The 27,409-nt window shown below is 37.2% G+C and overlaps 1 protein-coding gene across 4 annotated transcripts; it reads right to left on the bottom strand.

Moving 5' to 3' along the window:
* Positions 1–26,709, bottom strand: RASSF9 (Ras association domain family member 9). Of its 4 annotated transcripts, none has more exons than XM_015629272.1 (2): positions 26,451–26,709; positions 1–3,712 (listed from the first exon to the last, which is right to left on the bottom strand). In XM_015629272.1, exons 1-2 carry the CDS (start codon positions 26,495–26,497, stop codon positions 2,437–2,439), a joined length of 1,323 nt encoding a protein of 440 aa, XP_015484758.1. In that variant the 5' UTR covers positions 26,498–26,709; the 3' UTR covers positions 1–2,436. The 4 variants fall into 4 exon arrangements, with proteins under 4 accessions (XP_015484758.1, XP_015484761.1, XP_015484759.1 ...); XM_015629275.1 differs by having other exon boundaries at positions 26,438–26,459; XM_015629273.3 differs by lacking the exon at positions 26,451–26,709 and adding an exon at positions 25,884–26,254.
* Positions 26,710–27,409: the final 700 nt, after the last annotated feature.

The raw sequence follows: 27,409 nt of genomic DNA on the forward strand, positions 1-27,409 counted from the left end.
TTCTGAAAGAAAATAATTTTATTTGAGATATTGTAGTATAAACTTCAAAAAAATGCTTCAAAACACTGGATTTTTAATATTGTTTTATTTTTAAAGAAATACTCTCTCTCAACCTATTTTTCTTATTTTCTTCTTAAAACACAGTAATACCCTTAAGACCTACCAGTCACAGGGGAGGCACAACCACCAAGTGTGGATAAAGATCAGTTGAGAGAACCCACACAAATTCCTATGAGTAAAATAAACCTGGTAGCTTATGAGTGGAAATTAATTTTTCCCCTGATGGGTCTTGTACTAGCCTGCACAGCTGTGTATATTACTCTGTTTCAATTCTCTAGCCTCTAAGTATTTATGTATAAAAAAATGACTCAATAGAAATTGCAGCTATTGGTAACTAAACTCATAGAACACATTAGTCTACTCTCAGCATTCAGAGCTCTGGGTTTAACTACTTGTCAGTGATACCACAGAGGTCAAAAGATGCAGAGTTGCGTTAATAAATTATTACAAAGATAAGATAATATATTTCATACATGTGATTCCATCAGGAGCTGATGAGTCTAAATATTACACATTATTATTGAAGCATTCAAATAACATTGTATGAAAAAAAATACAACATAAAATATATTAAGGCAACTAACACACTTTGCTGAAACAGAAACTATTTATAATATCCAGGATTAGGGAAAAAACCCACAACAAATAAACCACAAAAAATTTATTTTTAGAAAAGGCTTTTTGTTTTTTACTTTTTTTTTTGTTTGTTTTGTTTTTCTGCATTAAATATGTGCTACTCAGCAGTCCTAGCACTTTGGTCATTTTAGAAAACATATGGTTGACAGACACTTAGGAGAAGAAAATTATAGAAAAACAAAGCAGTGTATCTGAAAGAATTTTACATTTACACTTTCTAGGTACTGTCCATTTGCTTACTCTGTAGGCTGTTAATTCCAGGATTGCTTTGAATTTTGCAGAACTAAACTTTATTCAGAAATGTTTTAATTATTTGTCCATTCAATTCTTTTAATCTGAAGTACTAAACAGATTGATCTGCAAAATATGAACATGGCAACCCAGAAATTATGTACATGCTCTCTGCTAGCAGAGCCTCTAGCACAGTTTGAAGTCTTGTTTGGTAATTGAGACAGTTCAATTCTACAGCTTTGTTTTGGACTTACAGCAATATACTGGAGAAGGGCATGAGAAAAACATCCTAAATGAAAAAATGAAAAAATTTGACTTAACCACATAGTTGTAAAACTCTCAGGTTTTGCATTCCTTTTTTTAATTTTTTTTTTTTATTTTACCTAGAGCCCAATATTTTATTAACTATAGAAAGTGGATCAGTTTTAGCTGTATCCCAAAGTCCTCACTGAGGAAGCAGGATTTACAGGTTCCTGCTCCAAAACAGTATGAGATGGGATTTGAAAACCAACTTGCTATATGGCTGTTGGGAAACAGTGTCTAGCCAGAGACTAAAATGTCTGGCTCCTACCTGTTGCTTCTGCTATGCTTTTTTCGGTAGTGATGATTTCAGGAGGCTTAAGACACTGGATCCAACCAGTGAGATAGGCAGGAGAAAGTCTTGCTGAAAATGCCTCTCGGGTTGGGTGTGAGCCTGGGATTTGAGCGTCTCGCACCAGCAGGACGTAAGCAGTTCTGACATGCCTGCTGGCACGAACTCTGTGGACTGAAACATCACTGGGGCAACTACAGGGTAACAGCAGATAAGTAGGGGGTTTAAGGATCTTAAACGCAGATAAAAGCTGCTGAAAGAGCATCAAAATTAAAAACCCATGTGTGGAAGGTAATTTTTTAAATGGGACTTAGGAGTTTTTAAAAATATAATCCTGATATGTATAAACTAAATTTAAAAATACAGCATAAATGCAATTACTTTTCTTCTATTCTACATTATCATAAAAAACTATTTTTTAACAGCTTAAATGCTCAATTATATCATCTTTTACAGCAGCTTCATAGCAAGTAAACTCCATCTGCATAAAGCTAATGTAACAGAGCAGAAAATCAAGCTCTTGGTCTAGCTTTCTCTAGTCTCTACTTCTCGTTCCTAAAAAGTTAGGGAGATACAGGAGTGGACCCAAAGACCAAATGATAAGAAATCTCCAAACTTTAGGTCCAAGCCAGTCAGAATGCTCCCATTTCACTGAGTGTCAGCATTACGAAGTCTGAACAGTCTGTCCTGACGTAGCACAGCCAATAGCTTTACACCTATTACCAGTTAATCCATTCTAGCACGTAGCATTCGAGCACAAGTATACTATTAAGGTCATAAATAGACACTCTTTACTTTGCTGAAGCAATGCCACAGCTTCAATACCTTGAAGAGCTTAACTTTCAAGACATCAGATTTACTACTTCTTATAAATACCCTCCAAAATAATTTTTTTAAAAATGCATAACTGTTTTCAACTATGTTGACAGCAGTACCATGTCCCCTGCAGTTATTTCAGAGTCCTGACTGTGTGTAGAGCTGATTCCAGTGTCAGAGTCTGTATCGTTTATGTCCAGATTAGTCACTCTATGAACAAAGTCAGGAGCAGCAATGCTGTTACTGGAGATGCCACTGCCCTTGGATGGCTCTTCATTTGGTTGAAGCCTAGTTTCAATGTTGTCTTTAACGTGTAGTAAATTAAATTCTTCTGTAAGAAGTTCATATTCTTTTTCCTTCTTTTGAAGCAGTGAGTCCCTGTATGTAAGTTCTTTCTGGATGCAGCTCAGGTATGAGTTAATTCTCAGACCATCTTTCATACTTTTTTCCAGCTCGTATTTCACACTTTCCAAATCCGAGGTTTCCAGTTCAGCATTAGCTGCTCCTTCTGTGTGAACATCCTCTCCATTTTTTTCTACGCATATACCGTGTACTTCTCTTTCAATTTCAGCACAGAGGTTCTCTATTAATTGTTTGTGATGTTTCAGTCTCTCTTCAACCTGTAAAATTCCCTCACTTTTGCTCAGATAGTCATGCATCTCTTTTTGATCATCTGGCCTACTCCCTTGCTGCTCAGCCTCACTTGTATTGATCATTAAATAGGAGTCCTGCACATAATTTTCTCCATCATTTGCTACACGATCTAGATGGAATTTTGCTTCACATTTTTCAATTTCCATATCTAGTTCCTTCATTCTAAGGACTTGTTGATGAATGGTGTGATCTTGAGAAATGATCAGATGGATCAGTGTCTCCATATTATCTCTCTCTTGCTGAACACTGTCCTGCTTAAGCTTGGCCAGTTTCCGGAAAGTCTTCCTCACAATTTTCTTTTGCTTGTCTATTGGCAACATCTTCATGTAGTTTGCTGGACTGAGGTCCCACTGCTTTTCTACGTTTTGTACTACCTTGGCTTCAGCCGTTTTCCACAATGGAAATGAGAGGAAAGCATCTGACTTTACCAATACAAAATGCAAATTTGCCTGCTCTTCCCCCCAGGCCTTCCAGAGTCTCAGGATCTTTGTCAAGGGAGGCAGTACTCGCTCCGAGCCTCTCCATTTTTCTACAATGCAGTAATCACTAGGTTTTCCAAAAAGGACCTTTTTCTCTCCAAATGTTGTCTGATGTTCCTCAAGCAGTGCTTGAATCACTTCTGAGCAAGTTGTGCGCTTTGTCAGGCCACACACAATCTTCTCCTCCTGGCAAACCCAAACCACAATCTCTCTTTCATTTGAAGCCATGTCCTTGCTGGGAGATCTGAAAAACAAGGGACCAAGTATAAATTACATATCAATGGCAGAGACAGTATGGATAATTATTATAATTCTGATGTGGCTAACACATTGACAAACTCCTGTATTGTACAAGACAATATACTTGTTTAAATTGTATGAAGAAATGTCTTTGGATTAAGTAACAGCTTTAACTGACTAGTGGTTTTAATATTATTACTAGTCCAGCTGAATGACAATCTCACTAAAAATGTCTTTTATCAAATCTTGGCTTTGTATACATAGTAAGAGTGTATTAATAAACAATAATAAAGTTTGGAAATCTGCATTACACTTTTAGACTGTCCAAGGACAGCACAGCTTTCAGATCTTCATATCTGTTCTCATTACAAAAACTGCACAGACATTTCTAAGCTCTTAGAAATGGCTTCTGAAGGGAAGAATGAGCATGTATGGACTGAAGAAAGATGACTGAACAACACCAATGAAACTGTATTTGCAGCTCTTCTGCCACACCTTCACCCACAAAAGCATATAAACAATTGTTTTTCCTTGCTTCTTTTTTTCACTAATAATGATCAAGATATGTGTTGCTCTTCCTGAAGTACCAAATAGCATGAATTCTGGGGACTTGTGAGAGGATACCAGCTGCAAGAGAATGCATCTGCATTTTATTTTGTTATTTGAAATAATATGAAATGCAAGAAAAGGAAAAAAAGTTATTTTATTGAGTTGTTTATTTACTTGCTTTTTTATGAATTATAATTAATTTGCTATTAACCTGGTACCTCCTTATGCACTGAGATACCTAACTCCAGGTGTCTGAGATCCCATTTTGGCTCCTGTAGCTCCAGAACAATCACTAGTGCCTAGACAGCAATGCAGCTGGCCAAAGGTAGAAGTTAGCTTTACAGCTAATTCTTCAGTTTGCCCCCATCTGTCCCTGGGCTGCTGTGGGCCTACGTTGGCAGAGTTGCCTGGATATTCTTGTCCTAAAGACTCCACTTCCTGCCCAGACCTGATGATTTGACCTCTTGCATGAAATGATAAAACAGCAAATTCCCTGAGGAAAAATGTCTTTGGATTTTCTGGTATCCCTTGCTGTTAATTTGAATGAATGAGGTTTAACCTAGTCTGACAGAGAAGGCTTGAAAAAGAAAATAACTATTCAGACTATATTCAAAGGGTGCAATAGAGCATATGTTTCTATCTAGGACTATTTACTAGCAGAACTTTTTTAGTCTTCTGAGTTGTAATAAGCATGGAGGTTTATTTGGCTTAATTACAGTTATACCCTATGATTAGTAAAGCAATCCAACTTGTTCTTTTTTCTTAATTATTACACAACTTGACAGACACACTGCAATCCAATGAATTGAACTATGACTGACTCAGCTCTAGGTGCCATTCTGACCAGGAGGCAAAAATCCTTAAAAGAAAGGAAACTGCAAATGAATACTAATAAAACTGACAAGTGTAAGTTTATTAGTATTATTGCGCAGAAGAGCTCTGTCCAACTACATTGCTTCAGGTCTTGGAACATTCTCTGTAAAATGTGTGTTTTGGTAGATGACTGAGTAATAACATCATTTTCCCTCTCCAATAGCTCCCCCTCATAGACCAGAGTTTTACAGTAATTATTCTTTGAAACCGATGTTCAAAAAGTTAATAATGTTTCCATAGACTACTTCCCAAAATAAAAAAGCACATATCACAGACACAGAAAATGGCTAAAATGCACAAAGAAAAGGTGATTTTCAAGTTTAAGAGGTGGGGGGAAGAATGGAGGATGATATTAGATTAAATGGCATTACTGGGAAGTATATCACATGCTAAAAAATCAATATCTCTAAGTCCTTTGAGATTTACAATATGCAGAATGCTCTTTTTTTTTTTTCCTGTTGACAGATTGACAGTAAAGTGAAATTCAGGTAAATAGCCAGCTGCAACCCAAGTCAGCTGTGACTAAAATAACTCAGTATTTGCTTTACACTACAGATATGAAAAGAAAAAAAGCAACAAGTAATTTATTATGCATAAAATTATGTGAAATGAATAAGGAAAAATAAAGTGTCTCAAACCACGTTCACTAACGATACCTTAGTAATTGATTTACAAATATAAGTGTATTACCAGCCATTGAATTTAAATTTATAAAAGTACTGGGAAAAAAAAAAAAAAAGCATAAAAATATAAGAAATCCCATACTGGGGACCCTGAGGCAGTAAATTCAGGCTATATCTTTCCTGATTTCTTTTGCAATCAAGAAATACATTTCAGGAATGTCATCTTCTCTAGCATTCTTCTAAGTGTCTTAAACAATTTGTTTTCAAATCAAAACTCTTCTTGTATTTTTTTCCTTGATTTTGTTTGATTGGCATATTTTCTCCTAGTCAATATTTTCAGAATGTAAATGATTATGTGGATTAAGCAGAAGCCCACTGTCTCTTCTATTCCGGGCTCCTTTAAAGTTTTCTTTATGAAAGCAGTTTCTCTCAGTGCTACCAGCAAATCTTCAGATAAATCTACAGACCCCTAGACATCTCATCATTATTGTATTGATAAATACTTTTACTATACTGTCTTATACGGGATTCCCACAGAGTTCAGCAGGAGTTAGGCAAACTTCTGATGGAAACACACTGTATATTGCAAAGCAATCTCTACGGGATCCCTGAAAACAATATGGACACAAAAATAACATCTTTAAATTACTGTTTTCAACCCTTTCCTAGCTGTTTATTGCCCCCTGTAACATTTTCAGTTATGATGCACCTATCTGCTCTACATTCAGCTTTTTTGGGGAAGGATTATTCTTTATTTTGTCTATAGTATATAACTATTTGTAGAACAATTGGATAATGTATGCACACCCAGGTATGAAAAGAAATCAAGTAGCTTACACATGAAAAAAATATATATGCATATAATGTATGTACCCTACTTCTTTTAATTATATTGCCACATTTTACAGAAAAGGAGAGAAGAAATTAAAAGAAATTCTGAATTTCTCTGTAATTCTTGGATCAAAGTGGCATAGAAAGTATAAATTAATTTTATACATTTTATACATATCATTATATTGATAAACTAAAAAATCCTTAATTTTTCTATGTGTTTGTCCCAACATATATTATCTTAATTTTTATTCAGTCACTTCACTCAATTTTTGATGTTTAGATCTAAGCAAAAAGAATGCTTATAATCTTCCACTACCATGAAATTCTAATATATTCTAAAATATCAAAAGTAGCTCTTCATTATCTTTCACTAAAAATGGTAAACTGGAACCTCACCATGGACTTTTCAAGTAAAATTTATTGTACAATTCTTTTATTCATCGTTAATTCAGGTCATTCCAAACAAAACTGAAGCATGATTGTGTCAGTCACAAAATAACAATTAATAAAACCTTGTTTTCAGGAGGCAAGAAGATGGCAGTACTAGGAATTATCTTTTGTTAAACCATGCATTTGTTATAAAAAGCAAAGAGCAGATTCTGCATTTATGAAGTGGAATTAATATGAAAATTAAGATTTCAGTATAAATTTACCATCAAAACTTCCTCCTCATAAAGAGAAGAGAGGAGATCTCCAAGAAGAATCCCTACTGCCTAGCCCATCTTCGATCATTGGGAATTATCATCAGAGGAAGCTATTTCTCTTTCATTAACTACAATAGACCTATGTGACCACCTTCAATCAATTAGCTCACTTTCAGGTAAATAAAATCAGGTGAGATTATTCCAATGAGATTCATTCAGGTGAGATAAATCCAGATTCTGGTTTATCTGAGAGAAATAGAACAAGAATGGTTACAGCAGCAGTTGATTTAGTACAGACAACTAAATGTGGGACCTACACGTCATAACTTCACCTTAGTTTAGACCTTGACTGTTCAATTTAGCAAGTAATTTATAAGGAAATCCATGAATTCATTTCAATATTAAGAAAGAGGTCTTGAATAAATTTTGGTCATTAGAAATGACATGGTCTTCAGGAGCAAGATCTGCTTTTAAACAGTCGTTTTAACACAGAGACAATCTTCTCAAATATACAGGTTCTTTGAATTTTGTGCCCTGCAGTTTTGTGAAGAACACAAAAGAACTAACATTTTTAATAATCTAGCAGTTAATAGCAGTATAACTGCCAAAGTGTTTCCTGAAGACCACAATAACAATTTCTTCAAAACTAGCTAGGCTGTCGCTAAAGGACATGAAATGTTTCACATGAACACCTTTCACCTTTCAGGAAAGAAGCACCTTTATTCTCTGACTCCAGTATTTATAGATTCTCAACAATGACCAGGGATTGGATAATTAAGTTACCACCTTCCCAAGCACACTGGACATGAGAAATATCCATCAAAAGATGCTTCTTAGATGGAATATGATAAACAACTTATGTTTATAGAACTTTCATGGGGAAGTAACTAAACTATGAAAACATTATCAGAAGGCTTTAAGGCTTTTTTAAAAAAAAATGCTGCAGCAAACAGGCCTTGAATCTTTCAGTTCTGGCTTGAATTCTGTTTCTTTGAATTGATCACTGAAATGTTCTACTTACACGTCTAAGACTATAAAGTATTGATGACAACAACAATACGCAAGTCTATATTTTTTTACAAAGACACTAATTAATAACTTAGGAACAGATGGGAATTTAAACTTAATAATGGTCAAAATACATTTCCAATCTTTTTGTTTGCTTGGTTCAGCTGCTATTTTCATGCCTTCTGCTCCTTGTTTCTCTTCAAGTTGACCCAAGACACCGTCTCAATCATGCTCTAGACCTCACACAGTCTTAATTACATCAGCACAAACTGATTGTTGTCTGTCAGATATATAATTTGTTAATTTATTCTTCAGGCCTAGGGGAAGGTAATACATTCCAGCAACATATAGACAAAACAAAAACATTTACTTATGTCACACAAAGTCAAAATATGAGATAGCTTAAATGCTGGAAGGGGAACTTTTGATATTCACTGACTTTAATGTATGTCTGGCCCAATAATATACATATCAAACATAATTCTTTGCCTTCCAGAAACAATTTCCCTAATTTTGTAATATATCAGTTTTACAACAAACCATGCCAATCCAATAAAGGTATCCCCCTACTTTTTAGAATTTCATCTTCATGTGAACAAGATACTTCTTTTTCTTGACTAATTTCTGCAAACTTTCTGCTGGGACTAGATCACTTTCATATCATGTTGTTAGCAACTTAATGCAGTGTTTCTGAAATATAATGGACACTAAAAGAATACTGCCAACAACTGCCTTTGTTGAGGAAACATATATAAAAACCTTATCTCCCTTTGCTACAATAAATTCTTTCTAGAATTCTCCCCCCTCAAAAAAAAATTATCTCTTTTTTCAATATTACCATATTTCTTGACATACCCTCTGCAAAGATAAATCAAACTGATAAACTAAAAAATACTTAGGAAAGGTATTCAATCCCGAGATTATGTTTATGACCAAAAATGTTATTGGTTGCCTCCTCCCAGTCATTGAAATAATTTATATGGAATAAATGTCAGTTGGCAAAAATAGACCGCACACCAAGCAATACATTAAACTTTTCTTGAAAATGAATAGAACTCTTAATAATTTATAAATTTTCCATCAGATCTCATGCTAGAGAGCCATTTGTGTAAAATATCTTAGCCGTTTTTCACCAATTTTTTGGGAAAACCATGTTTTATTCTACAACAGCCTAATCTCTCTCAATAGCACATACAGCCTAATCTGCAAAATATCAGATGATAATTGTGTTTTATAATTGACAGTCTTCTGTGGTGGGGTCCTCAGCTGACCAGAGTATGTAGGTATGTAGCTATGTCACTGCCCTGACCTCCCCAAAGTAGGATCATAATGTTCCTAAACTTCTAAGCAAATCCCTACATTAGGCCAAGATACCACCCAGAATAATTTACTTTCTTCAATGGATCAGACAAAAAGGCTCTAAGAGGCAATCTCGCTTCTGCCTACTGCATCTTTGCAGTAAAATCCTTGCTAAGAGATTCAGTGTTCACCATCAAGGTGCTTTCCTAGAGTCCACTAAGGAACATAATGCTTTCAGGGAGACCCAGGCAGGGCTCTGCTCCCCGTGTTGCTCAGCAGTCCCTAAATTTTTCCTTAAACCGTACGCTCCCAGCTCTCAACAAGAGGCTTGGTGCCGCATCTCCCACCTGCCCCACTGCACAGGGGGAACAACCTCCCAGCCAGGCCTGCTTGGTGGCTGAGCCACTTGCTCTCCTTTGAAAATGTTGTGTCACAATGGCATGTATCATCCTGGGAAAACAAGAGACACTAAACATTTAATAGTCCAGTGTTTTCAAGGGGCTGGTCTTCGAGCGTGCTGCTGGGGCACATAAAAACGCCTGTTGGGAAGTATGAATTTGTGATACGGTATTCTCTCTCTTCAATACCCACAGAGGCTTATCCATGTGAAAGGGCCCAGAGAGCACTTGCCTTGTTTTCATGCAATTTCTAAAAATCTTGTTATTTTAGTGCCAAGATTATTATCCTGTTTTACCTCTTAGACCTAAGCTATAACTATCATCAAAGATAAGACTGACTATCAAACAAAAATGTGATGTTTTGTAATGATATTTACTTGATGGAAACAATAAGAAGCCAATGTAGGATACCTACTTGACACAAATGGCTTACATTTGTAGCATAGGGCATATGCTACATGTAATTTGAGAGCTTCTGATATCAGTGACTCTTACATGTCAGGGTATATAAGGACAAATATCAGTCACAGAATCACAGAATATCTCAAACTGAAAGGGTCACATAGGAAACATCCACTCCAACACCCAGAACTACCTAAGATTAAACCATATAACTAAGAGCATCATCCTTGAGCTCTGACAGGTTGGTGCCATGACCAACTCCTTGGGAAGACTGCTCTCCTCCCAACCTCTCCCCCAGTGAAGAACCTTTCCTAATGTCCAATGATTTGTGGAAATGGTGCAGGAATGCTGTTTCTACCAGACCTCTGACCTAATATGAAATCAAAAACCAAATATGAAGCTGAAGCACAGAAAATACATACTTCATCACATACCATTTAGGTAACACTGCTTTTATTGTTTTTATTGTGTTATTGTTTTTACTGTTTCTTTTTCAAAATTTCAGCATGTTACCACATATATATGTATGTATATGTGTATAAATATAAATATAAATATAAATATAAATATAAATATAAATATAAATATAAATATAAATATAAATATAAATATGACAATAGATTATCATTATGAAAGAAAAGATCAAAACGTATTTTGGCTTTTTGTGATTTTTATCTGTGAAATTTAAAGCTATTGGGGCCATGTATTGAAGCTCTTGTGTGGAAGAAACTAACTTAATTTGATCCAAAGTGATTTTTGAAAGTGAGTTAAAACATTACATGTATAGAGAATACACAGTCCATATAAAAGCGAGGGTCAGAAATATTTCAACCTTTCAGGAATAAATGGCTCATGTTGAAAGTCCTTATTACATTTATTCAGACTATCCACATTTAAACCACCTTTTCTCTTAACTTTCTGTCCCCTTCTGTAAAGTTATTCAAAAAGCAATAAAGGCCAAATCTTATACTTGGTATGCCTCCTGCCTAAGTACATTACTCACTTCTGAGTTTCCTAAGGGCAGCAATGAGGAAGTAGCTACTCTCTCACTACCCAGTGAAGCTGGAATTACTCCAAAGCCTTAGGGATTCAAGTGAGCCTATTAACCGACTGCCTTCCCATTCCCCTTCACAAGTCCCTAAAAACAATAATGCAGGCACAGTTAATATTCCTGTCATGTAGGACACAAAAAATCCATACATGACACGTCAGAAACTTGATTCCTCCTGCCTTTTGCATCATATGAAAGTCAGGGAAAGGTCACCTGAAAGGTATCATGGCAAGGCAGAACTAGTACTTTAACTGTGAGAATAAAGCTCTAGATACAGATCATCAGTGCAGTCCCAACACTGCAGGAAGACTTGGAAAGAACACCACAGAACTTCTGAAAACAAAATAATTATTATTTATAAAGAGAAAAAAATTTCTCTCTACCATCTGTTTCTGTATCCATTTAATCTTGCTCTATGATAAAACTACCTCCTTTACAGAAATGTACATAGGCATTTACTAAAAATAAAAGAAAATTAGGCATCTTGTGAGCCATGTGATATATTTCAAACATACACATATACACAGTAGTTTGGATGCTCTAATTGCAATATTTCAGATATCTGAAAAAATAAAACAATTTAAAGAAAGACTATTTTTATTACTAGCTAGTTACAACATATTTTTTTTCCTGGTATAAATTTAATGTTCATTTTTTCTGCTCTTTTTTAAAGGCAAAAGTTTTTAATTCAACAAGATACCCATACTGTCAGGAAGGCTCTATGAAGCATTTTAATTAGAAACAGCTGTTGCAAATTATGTTCTATATAAATTAAAATTTATGTACTTAAAACTGTAAGTAGGTCCTTCATCTCTTCTTCAGAGAAATGCCATCATCTTAGCTACTGTACAAAATTGCATATATTTTATTTCAGCAATGATCTGTGATTGAAATTTCTGCTCACTTCAACACTTTATATGATGCTGGTGCTCTATTTCAGTTATTTCAGTGAAATAGCTTTGACTTGCAATGGAATAGTATTTTTTTACAGAATAAAAATATGAAAGGTATGGTCTAATAATTATTTTACTGCAAATAACTCATTCACACCAGACTGCTGCTGACTTGTGTCAGACTTTGGTAAAAATCCCATGGGAAATCATGTGCTTCATTCTAATAACTGTAGTGCTTGAAAACAGGTGTCTGAACAGAGACCAATTGTTAAGAAAAATAAAAAAAGGAAAAAAGCCCTGACAGTACTTAAAACAGATAAAAAGGAAACTAAAGCAGCCAACAAGAAGGACCAACAAGGACTGACAGTAATAATTCTATCATCTGTTAATTGGATGGATTGCAGATTTTGTACTACAAATAAAATTAGCCAGGAAATTTCACTAGCTCAGGATATTGTACTAACAGAAAGACAGAAGTAAGAGATACTGTAAGAGAACTTATACACCTCGTTCACTAGATAAGAGTGATAGTTATGAAAGATTAAACTGAACACTCCCCTGCTGCTCTATTTAATAATGACAGGACTCTGTTTCCTTGCTACAATGGCAAATATTATTTTGCAAAACCTCATTTTCAAGGGCCGAGTGCAGATGTTCAGCAAAGCTGCCCAAAAGTTTATCAGGTCCTCCCCTTCACTTATTAGCTCTGTCCTATACCATGTTTACACTTTGGGCGAGTGCAAAGGCTACAGCGGAGACTGAATTTACCCCTGCCTTTTCCTCCTGTCCTACCTCTGAAATTTTCCTCTGCCCCTAAGGGTACGCATTCTCAATAAATTACATCTGCTTTAAATCTGCCTTCCTGTCAGACTAATCATCATTTCTCCATTGTATAGTCAAAGTCATAAGGTTGGTAAGTGGATATTAGTCAAAAAAATGTTTGGAATTTCAGCAAGCATGGTGTGTACACAAAATGTCATGGCAGGTAACATGTTTATCATACCAGGCCTGTATTTGCAGTAGTCTGACATAGTGGAGGTGGAGGCTTGAGAAAAGAAGAGGAGAAATAGCTCTCCACCAAAATATTTTCCAAGATGAGCAACAGTAACATCAGCAATTTACATTACTGGGAAAACATGCTTTGATGTGTATATTGCAACTGCTACTGAGGAAGCAGCTGTTATACAGGAATGGAAGATCCAGGAAAAACTCCAGAGCCAAAACAAACACTGACATTCAGTGACAGTAATTCTTTAGATCGTGATGGGGGGGGATGGGAACAGGCATTTTCAAATTCCTCTGTGTTAATAAGCAACATGAGAAGTTTAGAAATATCAATACAGTAAATGCTACATTTTGATTTTGAGCAGTGGGTAGTTGTCACTAGCGAACAAATGAAAATGCCACTGATAATTTTCATCTACCACAAGAATTTTGCTACATTGCAAAAATACAATTCTTTAAATTGTTCCTGTGTCTAATTTAAGTGCCTATGCATATTTAAGCACTGGTTACACTGTACAAGCTTTTTGGAGCTCCTATGAATAATGTACAGAATGTGTTTAAATCTCCATCACTTTCAGTAGGATAGAGGAAGCAGAATAATTTATAGCTCCTTTGGAACACAGGCTTCTAAATGATAGAGTTGCTGTTACAGAAGTCTGTGTTATCCAACTTCTCCTCTTAGAATTTCTGTAACTGCCTTTTAGAAGCACTGGTTGTTTATGAGCTTTTGAGATCAAAGAAGTGAGGGGAATTCCAAGCACTGAGAGTATGAAGAGTTTTCTGTTTGGTTTGGTTTTTGGTTTGTTTTTGTTTTTTTGGGGTTTCTTCCCTTTTTTTGTGGTTCTATGAAATTCAGTTCAGCTTTTGTTGAAAGGTAAAAGTGTACTGTTTCCCTCCCCTGCCTTTGTTGACATTTTGCCCAGTGAAGAAACAAACACAAAGTATTCTGAGGTTGGGTCTGAGCTGCCAAAACACGAACAAAGCACACTATGTAGACAGATGATAATAAGGCAAGTTAAATAATGGAGTAAAATACCGACAGGGAAATAATAAGACTTCTTGCTGCTTTTCCAATACTCCCTGATCTGAAGGAGGCTGGATGGTTACCTTCTTATGAACCCTTATATGCTGTGCATGTTTTACACCTCTTCTCTGCTCTTGGTGGCACCATGCAAGACAGGTTCTCTTCTCATTCATAATGAATGGAATGTCCAGAAGGAGTTGGTTTCTTTTTGCCAATCCTAAGGTTAAACTCAGGCTCAGGAAACGAAATAAAAAAGTACTCATTTGGTTCTGTGGTGTCTGGCAAGAACAGCAGCAATGCAAGGGAAATGATAGAGAATGCCCAGGAGCCTGGAAAGGGGGCTTAGGACTGTTCTTTGTGCAACAGCAAGCCTTTAGAGCAGTTCAACAACTTCATCAACAACTTCATCAACAACTTCATCAATCATTACCCTCTCCTAACTTCTGAAAATCTAATGATTTGTCAACACAGATTTTTTGTTTATTATAGACTCCAGTCTGAGTATTTCTCTACGATTGTCTAGGAGTGAGAAAGACAGGATAGGCTTTAATATTCTCCTGTATATATTGCAATAAATTTTACAGAATGAACCACCCCACTCTGAAGCTACATTGTGATCTTTCCCATTTCATTTGCTTTCATTAAATCATTTTGAAAAATATCATCTCAAAGGATGCTCTATCAAGACTTAATTTACAATAAATTCTTTCTTTTCTTTTTTTTTTCTTTTAAATTTCTCCCTCGAACTTTCTGAAAGACAATTCAGTGACAAATGTGTTCCATTACTTTTAGTATTTGAAGAGCTGAAAGGAAAAAAAGAGATAATGAAGTGGACTCTTATATAAATGTTCATTCTAAAGAGCTAAATTGAGTACTAGCTAGATAATTATGCTAACGAGAAGAGTGGACATGATTTTTTTTAAAAGAAACCTGAAGCATTTTTACTGTCCACTATCAGACTGAGAGATTTGTGCAGCTTATGCTTTCAAGTAATTTTCTAAAATTGCCTATCAATGAATGCTTCAATATGTAGTTAGTGAGCCACAGGCTGATAGGGTCTCTGAAACATAACCACATCTTCTCTGAAGAAGCTACTGAACAAATGAAATAAATTATTTACCTCACCAACTGTGCTCTTCCCAAGCAATGGATATTAAAGAGAGCATAGGAGACTGCAAAACTAGCTCTAGCCAGCTGAGCAATACAGATAGGAGAGGCAAAAAGGGATGAATTTCTGTCTGGAAGCAAATTTAAAGCTGGATCATAAAGATTATTACCAAGAGTAATGGGAAATGTACGAGACTGATGCAAAGAAGAAAGGCGAAAGACGAGAGATACAGAGAATGGTGTATAGTAGCCTCCCCCCTCCTCCCCATTTTTAGCTGTAAGAAGATGAGAAAAGCCAACTGCAGAGGAAAGACATTCCATGTGACTCAGATGAAAAGGCCATGTGAATACTAAAATATTTGAACAATTGTGACTTAAGCCCAAAACCTGTTCGATGACAGGTATTATGGCTCAGATACTGTTTTCCAGCTGGGTCCATATGAAGAGGCTCATAAATGCATCAGTTGTCCATCATAACCCTCCCACTGGAGCTGTGCTTCTTGTCTGATCTCTAATGAGTCATGATGAATTAAGCCATAAAGATAAAAGCCTTGTTAAACCATCTAAGATAGCCATCCAATGTGACTGAACGGTTAGGAAGAAACTTCAAAAATTTATTACAGCTGAAAAGGTGGTAATTCCTGGCAAAATAATTGTGATGAACAGGGAGAGCAGGAATAGGCCAAAGATCTGCAATGGGCATAGCTGAAGCTAAGCATGGCTGCGTGACTGTGACCAAGACCAAGGCAGGCCTGTGAAATAATGGTGTTAGTTTTGTGAGACACATCTATGGCAGGATAATGATTATCCCAAGCAGGCTGTGACACCAGAAAGACATTTCAAACTACTTGTTTTCTTTAGTTCACAGAAAGTCAGACTGAGTCAACATTCAAATTAATCCTATGTTTCTTTATTTCACATATCCAAATGTCTTTGCAGGTGGGGATCCTTTCAACATATGAGCCATTCAGATGGCTTCCTAGCTCAGGGAGGATAAAAAGGCCTTTTAACAAGGTACTTCATAAGCTGAGTGGTTACCACAGTGACAGCTGGGTGAAGGCATGCTTCCCTCTGCCATGTGAGCAGCTCTGTCATGTTGGGAGAAATACACATATTTAGCTTTCTTCCGTGATATGTGCACATTCTGTTTGTCACTTCTGACAGGCTGGTGTGTACTCAGGTTTGTAATATGTAGAGGCATAAATATGCAATCTATGGAAGTGGCTATTTCTGCATGTATTGTTTATATATACAATGATTTGGGGGTTGTAAGATATTTTATTGTACATATGTGGCAGTATATCTTATGAGCTATACATATGCATTCAGTGATCACATCCAACACAAGCTGTCATAAATGCATTTTTATACTGAATATATGCCTATCAGGCACAAATGCTTTAGCACAAAGAAATATGTTTAACATGCAGAAAAGTACTTAGAAATTTCAGCCATTGTTAAAGATTTCCATGCTACTTAGTTCAACAAAAATTAATTTTAAGTAGTTTTCAGTGTGTCCATAGAAAGATTCATTCTCTGCTACACTGGTCACTTGCCTCACTTAAATGAATATAAGAGATAGTACTCAGTTTTGTCAGAAACATAAAAGGTACTGAGGTATTGCAGACACTGAATGTTACAACTTTCAAGTATTTTCCTTGCTGCTGAAATTCGTAATGCTCACTTGGACATCTCAACTTCCACAGAAAGTACTACAGAAGAGCTGAACTCCCAGCAATGGGGTTTGCTGACACTAGCAAGTTCAGCAGAAACTGACCTGAAGCAATCAGAAACATGAACAAAAGAGAAGGACTTAGATGCTGTTAGATCATGTTCAAATGTTCATCGCATTAAAAAAAAGAGAAATGTTAATTAGAACAGCAACCCAAAACCTGAGTCCCTTCTCTCACTGAAGCTTTCAGCACTAACCCTTGTCTTTGTCTGCCTTACTGTAACTTAGGCCAGCACAAAATGAAGCAGCCACAACATGAAATACTGAGAGAATTTCAGTTTAGAATAACTTCACAAGACTTTCCTGGAAAATTAATAATGAGGGAAGTACAAATTGCACAGTGCTCAGGACCAGTGTAAGACATGATAGGAGTGCAGGTGGCTGGGGAGTGCTACCAGTCAGAATTTAAATATCAAAAATTCTTAAAGATTATCTTAGGTGACTAGAATTCCACTTAGGCACCTCCATAAAAATAGCTCTTATTACTTACCTTTGTTCAATATGTGTGTATTTTTATTTGTATCTTTTCTCCTAGGTATGGTACAACCCCCTTAGAGGACACTTTTCAAAATTTAATCTTTAAATATATGTCCTTTACCATCAGATGTTCAATTGCTTTTCAGGCTGACATTACTGAATTTATCTCCACATACTCTTGTAGGGAAAGAACTCCTTTTTACAAACCAAAGCTATCCACTCATTTAAATTCTCTCTGTCTAACTGAATTGATATCCATGTGCAAGGTAAGACATCCATAAACCTCCTTTGCTGAGCCCTTATGTGAAAGAGTTTACAGGACACTGAATTAGCAAATGAGGAATACACAGTGAACAACCAGTTCTGTAAACTGTGGTTTATGTGTCTTGCCCAAAACTAGGTAGGAATTTTGTGGCAGGGTCATGGAAGACATCCATGCTATTAGGATGGTTCTTCCTTAATCATACATTATCTACCTGTAATTCACCCCTCCATTCATGTTTCCCTTTTTAATTTCCAAAATGAGTGGTGCAAAAGATGGTTAATAACCTGCCCAACAAATCTGAGCATGCTCCATGAAAAGTGATTGGGTGGAGCTCATATCATCTACCTTAAGCTATTTAAAAATGTAGATGTGCAGTCAAAGATAATTTTCTGACCTTCCTTGTAATCAGTGGCATAAAATAGGCACCTCCAAAAGGGTGACTAATCCCATACTGACAGCCTGTCTAAGACTGAATGAATTGCCCTCTGGAAGTGTTTAGATGTATCCATTAACTACAAAGAGTACCTAGATGACTAGATACCTAAATTTCAGTGGCGCAGGTAGAGTGAGATGGAGCTTGACGTTTGTGTTTTACTGTTGTACTTGAATCTCAGGAGCAATATGAGTGTCAGCAAAAGTACTGTGGCCATCCACAACTGCAGTTCCGAAAATAACTTAGATCTTTGACACCTGTGGGGACTTCTATAGACAAACAAACATTATTAGTTATCTACCTAATCCTTAAAGTACCAGGAGTTTGGGAAAGTGCAGTAAAGTCAATACCCATCCTAAATTGTTATAAAACTAAATTTGTGTAAGGCTTTTCAGTAAAGTAGGATATTAACAATGAAGTGGCCCTGAGAGAGACACCGACAAGAAACAAGTTTAAAAAGTATACCCAGTGCCTTAGCAATCAGTCCAGAGGAAGTCTGTCAACAGCTGATGTCCAAACAAAACTGCTTCAGAACATCAGTTTACCAACCAAAACACCAGCAGCTGAACAAGATCTGCAAAGATTTCACATTTATAAATACCACTGAATGACTCTTTGATCAGTGAGCAAAATCTGATAATTTCCTATGGCAAATGAGGCATACTTTAGGTCATCAAAACTGTGTCCCAACTGTTGCTCTGACAAATGTTGTAGGTTAAAAGTGCTTTCACAGTGGAAAATAACCTCTGTAGAAACAATTCCTTTGAATTGAAGGAGGCTGGGGAAAGCAAAGTAAGATGTTCTATATGGATGATGGAATCTATTAACACAAAGCAAATTGCATGTTCAAGACCCAAGGGCAGACTCTCTTAAAAATTAGTAGTCTTCACTCAAGTGTATTATTCCAGTGAGGTCATACACCCTTACAAGCTAAAGTAAGGTAAACATATTTATACCTGACCAAAACAAAGGTCTAATAGATTATTAAATTTTCATAAACCTGATTTTGTCGTTCAACATGAGAATATTGTGCTTTTGCATATTTATTTTAAGCTTCAATATTTTTGTGTTATTAAAAGGAGGAAAAAATAAAATCTTCTGCTTTTCAATAGAAATGTCTTTATTTACCATTATGATGGGAAATTTGTAACTCAGAACTCTTTACATCAATGAAAGAGAGCAAATAGGAGTGAAGAATAAAGAAAGCAACTTAATCAGATTCATGATTTTGACCCTTGATATAAACAATATATTATATTCACAGCAAACACTTACTGTCTCTATAAACATGTTTTTCTCCTATGATTATTCTGTAACTTGCTAATTAATGTGGAAAAAAATCATAAAAAAACAACCACAACCCAGAAAAACAGAGGTTTACATCACCTCCAAGATTACAACATACTCTGGCATCTTATAATGCTGATGCTCAAAAATGCATGTCTAGAACCATCTAAACTACAATTTAAACCTCTCAAACTGACAGAGGCAAAAATGCACTCAGGCAGACAGCACTGAGAATGAAACAATAAAGTTGGTGACAGAAGCACATCTTTACATAAAGGGTATAAATAAAGTGGATGAGAGATATGCCAAATATGCACTAGAATTTTTTATTTCAAGTTTGATGGTTTTTTTGCTCATTTCCACATGGCATAAGGACTTGGGTTTCATAGCATTAAAAATGTAATTACATGACAGTTTTATTATCATTATCAATGAGAACCTTCCTTTCTGTTTTTCTTAGTTTCTGCAATTAATTTTCTTTGCTTTTGCTCACTTCACAAAACCACCTCAAAATATATTAAGATGCTCATGGTATTTCTTTATTTATTTTTCTTTCTGGGATATTAAAACCCTTCTTACAAGGTATTTTTAACATTATAGAAAATTCTAGGCCATTGAAAAATTCCTCAGAAAAACCACACAAAATCAAACCTAAACAATCCACAGTGTATTCTCACTTTCCTGCACAGCATCTAGGTTTAGTGGACTGTATGAGGAATAGAAAAAAATAGCACACAGATTCAATTCATGCCTCTCCCACAAACTGGCTTTCACATTCTGCGCTTCTACACATTCTACACCGTCTAGTCATGTCCTACTTATTTTCCTGAGGCATGTAAATATTAACACCCAAATTACAGCTAAGGAAAACTAAGTAAGCTTATCGGTTGTTTGAGGTCACAAACAAATCGGTATCGTTATCACTGTTGCAACACCTGCACCCTGAGTGTATTTCTGGCTAGGTCAAGCCAGGGAAAGGCAATGTGGTTAATCCTGGAGCTCATTTGAGTCAAGTTCCAGAAACGTGCTCAAAAAAAGCATTCTTTTGGACAAAGCTTCCTGAAACTCTCTTATCTGTTTTGTCCTGTGTGATACCTGAGGGACTGCCAGCACAGAAACACTCTACAGAAGAAGAGAGAGAGTCATCATCTCAAGAGTATCATAACACACAAGGGGAACAACAGAAGTGACAATTATAGCCAGTTACCTATGCACACAACTGGGTACCACCATGTCCAACATTTGGTTCTAGGCTTCACTTAATGCGTGGTCTTAACATTTTTATATTGCATCATCCTTTCTGTCACTATTAATAAGGATTTACCAACAAACTAAATATAGAAGCTGGACGAACTAATTAAGGCCTGTACAGCATATGAGATGTTAATGTTTTCAAATAATAGTCTTTCAGAGCAGAGTTTTAAATTGTTATTATTAATCATATAAAACAAACAAAAACCTTCTTTTCTGAGCATAGGTAAATCAGGAGGTACTACTCTGTGATTATCACTGATTTTATTAAAGTTAAGAGAATTCTAAAAAATGCCCAGCTCTGAAAACTTACTTCTGTCTACTGAATTAATTACATATTTAGCAATGTGTCTTTCTTCATGCACAATACTAGATTTTCAACAGTAAAATAGGAAATGACCATTGACCAGTAAGATTTTTCCTCTTTTTAATATTTTACTAAACAAATGGGAGTTACATCTGAAATGTATCTCTCAGCCTGACTCTACACTATATTAGTGTTTCAGATTAACTTCAATTTAACCTAAGTCATGCTCTTAGATGGTGTAGTATTACACTTCTATTACTCATTTTATTTACTCCTTCAGGATGAAATTGCTGCCTGCCCTCCTGGAATAGTAGATAATTAACTCTTTAGAAATAAGGTTAGTGTTTTGCTAGACGAAAAGCTCTTCCTGAAAGTGAAGTGAACAAATATGTACAAAGATTATTAAAAAATGTATGCAACCATTTTGACCCCTGAGACAAAGCTTCCAAGGCAGACCAGAAAATAAATTGTAATGTATGAAGTCTGTCTCAGAAAGGAACAACTTCCTTAAAAGTTCACTAATACATCTCAAACTCAGGGAAAAGTTAAAAAAAATATATGTAAAGAGAATGAGTTCTACCATTACCAAACAAGCACCATCTTTTCAACCTAAAAATTTAATACAGGTAGCACCACTGATTCTAAAACTTTTACCTACCCCCTCCAATATACATACCAAATACCTTGTAGTCTTGTATCAAAAAAGCACCTTTATAGCTTCATACAGACTTTTATCCGGGTGTGCTCATCCAAGAGAAGTATTAGACATCTCACATGATCCCGTGAGACTTACAGTGTGGGTCATACACAGTTCATTCAGACAAGCAGCTGATCTCCAAGAGCTTTACCAGTCCAAACCTCAATGCTGAGCATTTTCAGTTTTACTTCATCAAGGTTTAAAATGTACAGCGGTGTACTCAGCCGTAGGTAGAGCAGGAGAGATGTTCAGAGTAATACACAAATCACTGTGCTAACTAGATGCAATGAGAAACTACTGGAGGGAGGGAGAAAGGGAGGGATCATGGAAATGCTAGGTCAGTATCAGACAGAGGAAGTCTCTAATCTAATTCACTACCCTGCACTGTAATATATAAACTGAGAGAATAATTGAGTGTGTGTCTCAGTGGGGAGGGGCCTCTGGCTGTCAGGACAGGAAGAACTCTCTCTTATATCTGTAACATTGAATGGAGATACATGGTCTTTCTTTCTACCTCTGGACCAGAGATGAGCTGATGAAAGGAAGGCAGAATTAAGGAGCAGGCAAAGTAAGTCTTTCCCTCCTACAGAGAAACACTAACTCCTGTGGCAGTGAGTAAAAGTGGAAAACAGTGGAGAATAGTAAAAAGTAAAAGGTAGAAAAAAATACGGGAAGGAAAAACAAAACCAGCAAACACATTTAAATATTAACAGATTTGTAACACAATTGTTTAATCCTGAAACGCTACTCTGGGTTCAGAATTGTTACATGCCAACAGAATGTACAAACTTTTGTAGTAAACATAGGACCAGTATGAAGTATATTGGCAAATTGTATTTTTCAAGGTGCTGAGTGTAACAGGACAGCCCTACAGCACCAAGATAGATTATCTGTACCCTCTCCCTTTCAGTATCCCAGCTACAACACAAATGAAACAGTAGAGATTCAACGATTTTGTCTAAGGCTTATGTGCAAAACCCAAGGAAATGGTCTCAAATAAATAGCAATGAGGTCAGTTTTATCACTGTGACACAGATCCAGATATCCTTGAAGTATTTAAACAAACCTAAAGACCCATTTTCAAAAGTGATCAAATCTAGTGCCCAAGAGCAGAGAAGTTTTAATCCTACCGAAAATCAGTGTAGCATAAATTCCTGTTCTGCTTAGCAACCAGGAAACTGAATACAATAGGAACCCCTGGTACCTAAACACTGCAAGTATATATGTCCTGTATTTGTCATATCTGGATAGGGAGATGTTTTGACTCCATGCAGAGCAATGTGTTAGATCAATACTAGACCTTATGAGCAAAGAACTCAGAGCCTTTTCTTTTCCTCCACCTTCAGCTAAGCATTTCCTGCTCTCACTACACTTCTGAAGTGTGATGTGAGCTGAACGTTCCTCTCACTCTCAAAGTACGCAACAAGAGATTTGCATCAAAAAAAAAAAAGAAGAAAATCCCTTTGGGTTTATTCATGTTGCAGAGCCTTAGTCCTGCAGGAAACTTTCGTTTTTCCTTTGTTGCCTTAGAGGGTACAACCTGTCCCTGCTGTGCACATTTGGGTTTGTAAGTGGGTGGGGCATCTTGGAAGTATTGTTCTCCTGGGGACATAGTGACAAGCACATACACATTCTGGGGACTGTGATTACTTCTGGTTGTCACAGAAGGACAAAGAATTGTGTAAAAACTACTTAGAGCTCTTGAAAAAGATATCAAAATATCACTACCATCTTTCTTGCCAAGAAATCTATGTTGGAGTCACAATCCTAGAGGCCGCTCCCCTGAATCAAACCAGGACTGAAGTGATCCATTGGCTACATGGGCTTTGTGCTGTCTCTGTGGGACTGACACTTCATCAGCCCAACAGAGTAATATTCACTAGAGTCTTTCAAATACTAACAGTAGTTCAGGACAGGTTTTGTTTTCCTGAAGTTTAATCTCAGTTTCTTTCTCAAAAGACTCGTGGCATAATGGACAACATCCGTCGCCTCTTGCTCAGGCACAGACTCAGTTGGAGTAACCTCTTTGTTTAAACTCTGAGGTCTAAGGGGCAGAGGCTGACAATTTACAACCTGGATGTGAAGAGCCTACTATTAAATAGGGCCCTGATCTGGAACCTCTGGGCAATGCTGCAAGACAAGCACTAATTACAGTGGTGTCATCTTGTTATCTGAGCAAATGACTGTAACGCCTTCATTTTCCTTCTGGCTCTTCTTCCACCTACCTTTGTTGCATCAACTTAGCTTTATGTCCTCATGTTAACATAGATTTTATTCCTCGTTTGCTTATCTTATGACTTTCAGGAGTTATATTTGCATGTAGCAAATGATCATTAAGAACTTCCAGAGAAAAAGGAAAAAGCTGTGTTTCCCATAAATGTGACTGAGCACTAGGCCTATTTTAAAAAGCAGCAGCAGGTTAAAGATACACATTTCTCTATGTCCCTTTTCAATCCTTCTTTACAGGTAGTTAGACAAAATAGTGAGCCACAAGTTCTGATTCCAACTACTGGCCTAAACACAGTGAAGGATTTTAAACTCACTTCTCAAGGTTTCAAACGAGTTCACCAAGATACAAAGAAAATGAGAAATAATTATTATGTAGCTCTTCAGTCATACTGCAAAACCATTTTACTAACTGCATAAGCAAAGTTTAATTCTCAAAATTCAATATCAAAGCTAACATTATATATGCAGAAATTTAGATATCTGAATAGATAGTAACACATCTTAAGAAGTATGTAGTTTACTTTGTTCTTGACCCCCCCTTCCCCTACATTTCTGCGGTCACACAGCCCCTTCTTATTGCCACAAACCCTCTCAGCCATTTGAGGCATTAATTTATTTTTGGGGATATGAGGATAAAATGAATAGAAAGTCTTAGATGTTCACAGTAATGGTTCCTTTGGTATTTTAATTTTTATTGCCTATTTAAAGCTTTGGATTATGACTTTCTTTTCCTGAGGAATAAAATGGCACATCAGCAAACATAGTGAGATTGACGCAATTACTGTGAAGATATTGTAAATACCCAAAAGAGAAACAGTCTCACCGTTGAACACAGTGGAACTGTGCTTTGTTATTTAATCCTTATTCAGCTAAGTGGTAGCAGGAACAAAACTTCTACTTTAAGAGTAATACAGTTCCAGCTCTATGTGAAAGCAATTTCACAGAAAAATTCACGTCCACCTTTCTAGATTTTCTAAACAAAAAATGGGAACATGAGAATTGTGTCAAAGTTTTACTGTGTTCAGACACATTAGCAAAATATGCTGTTTAATTGGTAAACTACAATATTAATAATTCTAAAATAGTATCCAATTTTTAAATAATGAACTATTACAATCTAATTTATATTCCACGTAATATGCTAACTTAATATTTTTACAAAATCCAAACAAATACAAAATAATTTTCATTAAATCAAATGTGAAAACCAAAAGCCAAACATGGAAAAGAAATGGGATATTTTTACAAGACTCCTTAGAGTACGTTGAATTATATTCCCCATAGAAAAGATCATCCTTTCCACTCTTTTAAATACAAACTAAATTTCAGTGAAGAGCACTAGGTAAAATGGGGATGAGAGTACAAGTGATTTTAGTTTCTTACTGAGGCAAAATTTCAGTGACCTGCTACTGTTCAGCTTTAGCTAGATGGGCTCAGCCACTGTATATTCCATAGGGTCCAAGAAAATTTACTCTTAAAAAATCTAGTACCACCCTAGCACCTAACATGATTACATAACCCTCCTTCTCCTTTCTGCAGCCCGTGTGTGGGGCATGTGGAAGCATGTACAGAGTAAGGGGCAAAGTCCCAATAAAGAAACTTCGCAGCAGCAGACCCAAGGACCACAGCAGTCCCTCTGAGGAATTTTCTACTCAAAGTAAAAAAAAAAACAAAACAAAAAAAACCAAAACCCAAAAAAGTATATACAGTACAAGTCCATCCCGCACTAAAGGCTAAACAAGAAAAACCATCCCACCCCCCACGCTGGGAGCACGATGCTGTCCTACCTCCCAGGCTGACAGCAGCGGACGAGATAAGGGACGGGATTGATCCGAAGGGGTTGCAGGCTGCCGGTCAGCCTCCCAGGGCAACGGGGCTAAGGCGCGGGGCCCGGAGCCCGGCCGTCCCGTGAGAAACTCGGGGACTTTTGTCCCGGGGCGGGGGAAGAGCTCCGGCTTCCCCCTGGCCGCCGACGGGACGCGAACGTCGGGGTTCAGCCGGTTCTCCCGGCCCCGGCGAGCCTCACCTTCCGAGAGCGGGGCACCGCCTGGCTTTAGCCGGGGAAGGTTCCGAGTCCGGAAAAGTACCTCCCGCTCACGGAAAATACTGCCCGGGACTCAGAAGAGCCAGAGCGAAGAGGGGCACGACAGGTCCGGGGGAAGGGAGCAAGGCAAAAACCTCTTCCCTCGGCCCACGCCGGCCCGGCTCCCGCCCGCAGGTGAGCCCCGGAGTCCGGCTGCCGGGAACGGCAGGGTCCGGATAACACATCCTGCCCCCAGAGCCAAACAAAAAGTATAAAAAATAATTCATCCCATAGCGCCCTACCTTTTTCTCCACATACCCACTCACTTTACCTGTTTTTATGCCGGGTTTTTAATAAATTCCTTCCAAAAGGAGCCATGATCCCAGCGGCATAACATCAGCGATCCCCAAACAATTCGAGGGTGTTCCCTTCTCCCCTATTTTTTTTGCCTGAGCGCCTTCCAGCTTGTTAATAGTCACCGAGCGTAGCGATGAGTTGGAAGTTGTGCAATTTACTGCTAACTTTGAACTCCAGCTTGCTGCTGCTGCTGCACCTTTGGAGTCCTGCCCAGCTGCGAACTTGAAGGAGGTGTTTAGAAGCAGGAAAAAGAAAGGGGAGGGGGGAATACGCACTTGCTCCTGTGATGTGAAGTTATGCACAGAACTCGCTAAACTTTCAGCCTTGTCTCCCTCAGGGCAGCAGGCAGCAAATGGGAAAGAGGGGGTTTGCTCCCATGTGGAACTCTGTAAAGGCGAACACACACACTCACACACACACACACACACACACACACTCACACACACACACACACACACACACACAAAAGCATTGAAAACTTGCCCAGGGAGGCTCCAGCCACTTCAGGTTAAACACACGCATTAATGCAGGGCAAGCTACAGCTGCCACACCAGTTCTCAAGGCATAGTAACCTGCCTTTTCAGTACCTCGGTGCTGCTTTACAAGGTGTTGAACGAGTAAGGGGAAGATGAAGGGAAAAAGACCGCTGTGGCCCCTCTGCTCTCCCTGGACTTTTAAGTAAAAGAGCTATTTGCATGCTTGGCAGGCTAAACGCACCTTCGAAAATGTGGCCTAGCAGAGAACAAGTGAGGCAGCAACACGAAAGACTGGATTCGTACTAAGCTGTTCCACGACCTTTCTTGTTATTATTTTAAACTGGCTTTGCCAGAAGGGAAGTGAACACACACCATGGTTCCTGTTCACTGCAACCCTCTGGGAATGAGAGATTTGGAGTAGAGCTTCAGAAGGAAAATCTATTTTTATTTTTTTTCC

The sequence above is a fragment of the Parus major genome, chromosome 1A (assembly GCF_001522545.3).
Source record: "Parus major isolate Abel chromosome 1A, Parus_major1.1, whole genome shotgun sequence".
Taxonomy (NCBI): Eukaryota; Metazoa; Chordata; class Aves; order Passeriformes; family Paridae; genus Parus; species Parus major.

Coding starts and splice junctions, on each gene's coding strand:
- RASSF9 (XM_015629272.1), bottom strand. CDS start 26,497: ATGGCTCCTTTTGGAAGGAATTTATTAAAAACCCGGCATAAAAACAG. Junction 3,713..26,450: donor AAAACCCGGCATAAAAACAG/GTAAAGTGAGTG, acceptor CTTGTTTTTCAG/ATCTCCCAGCAAGGACATGG.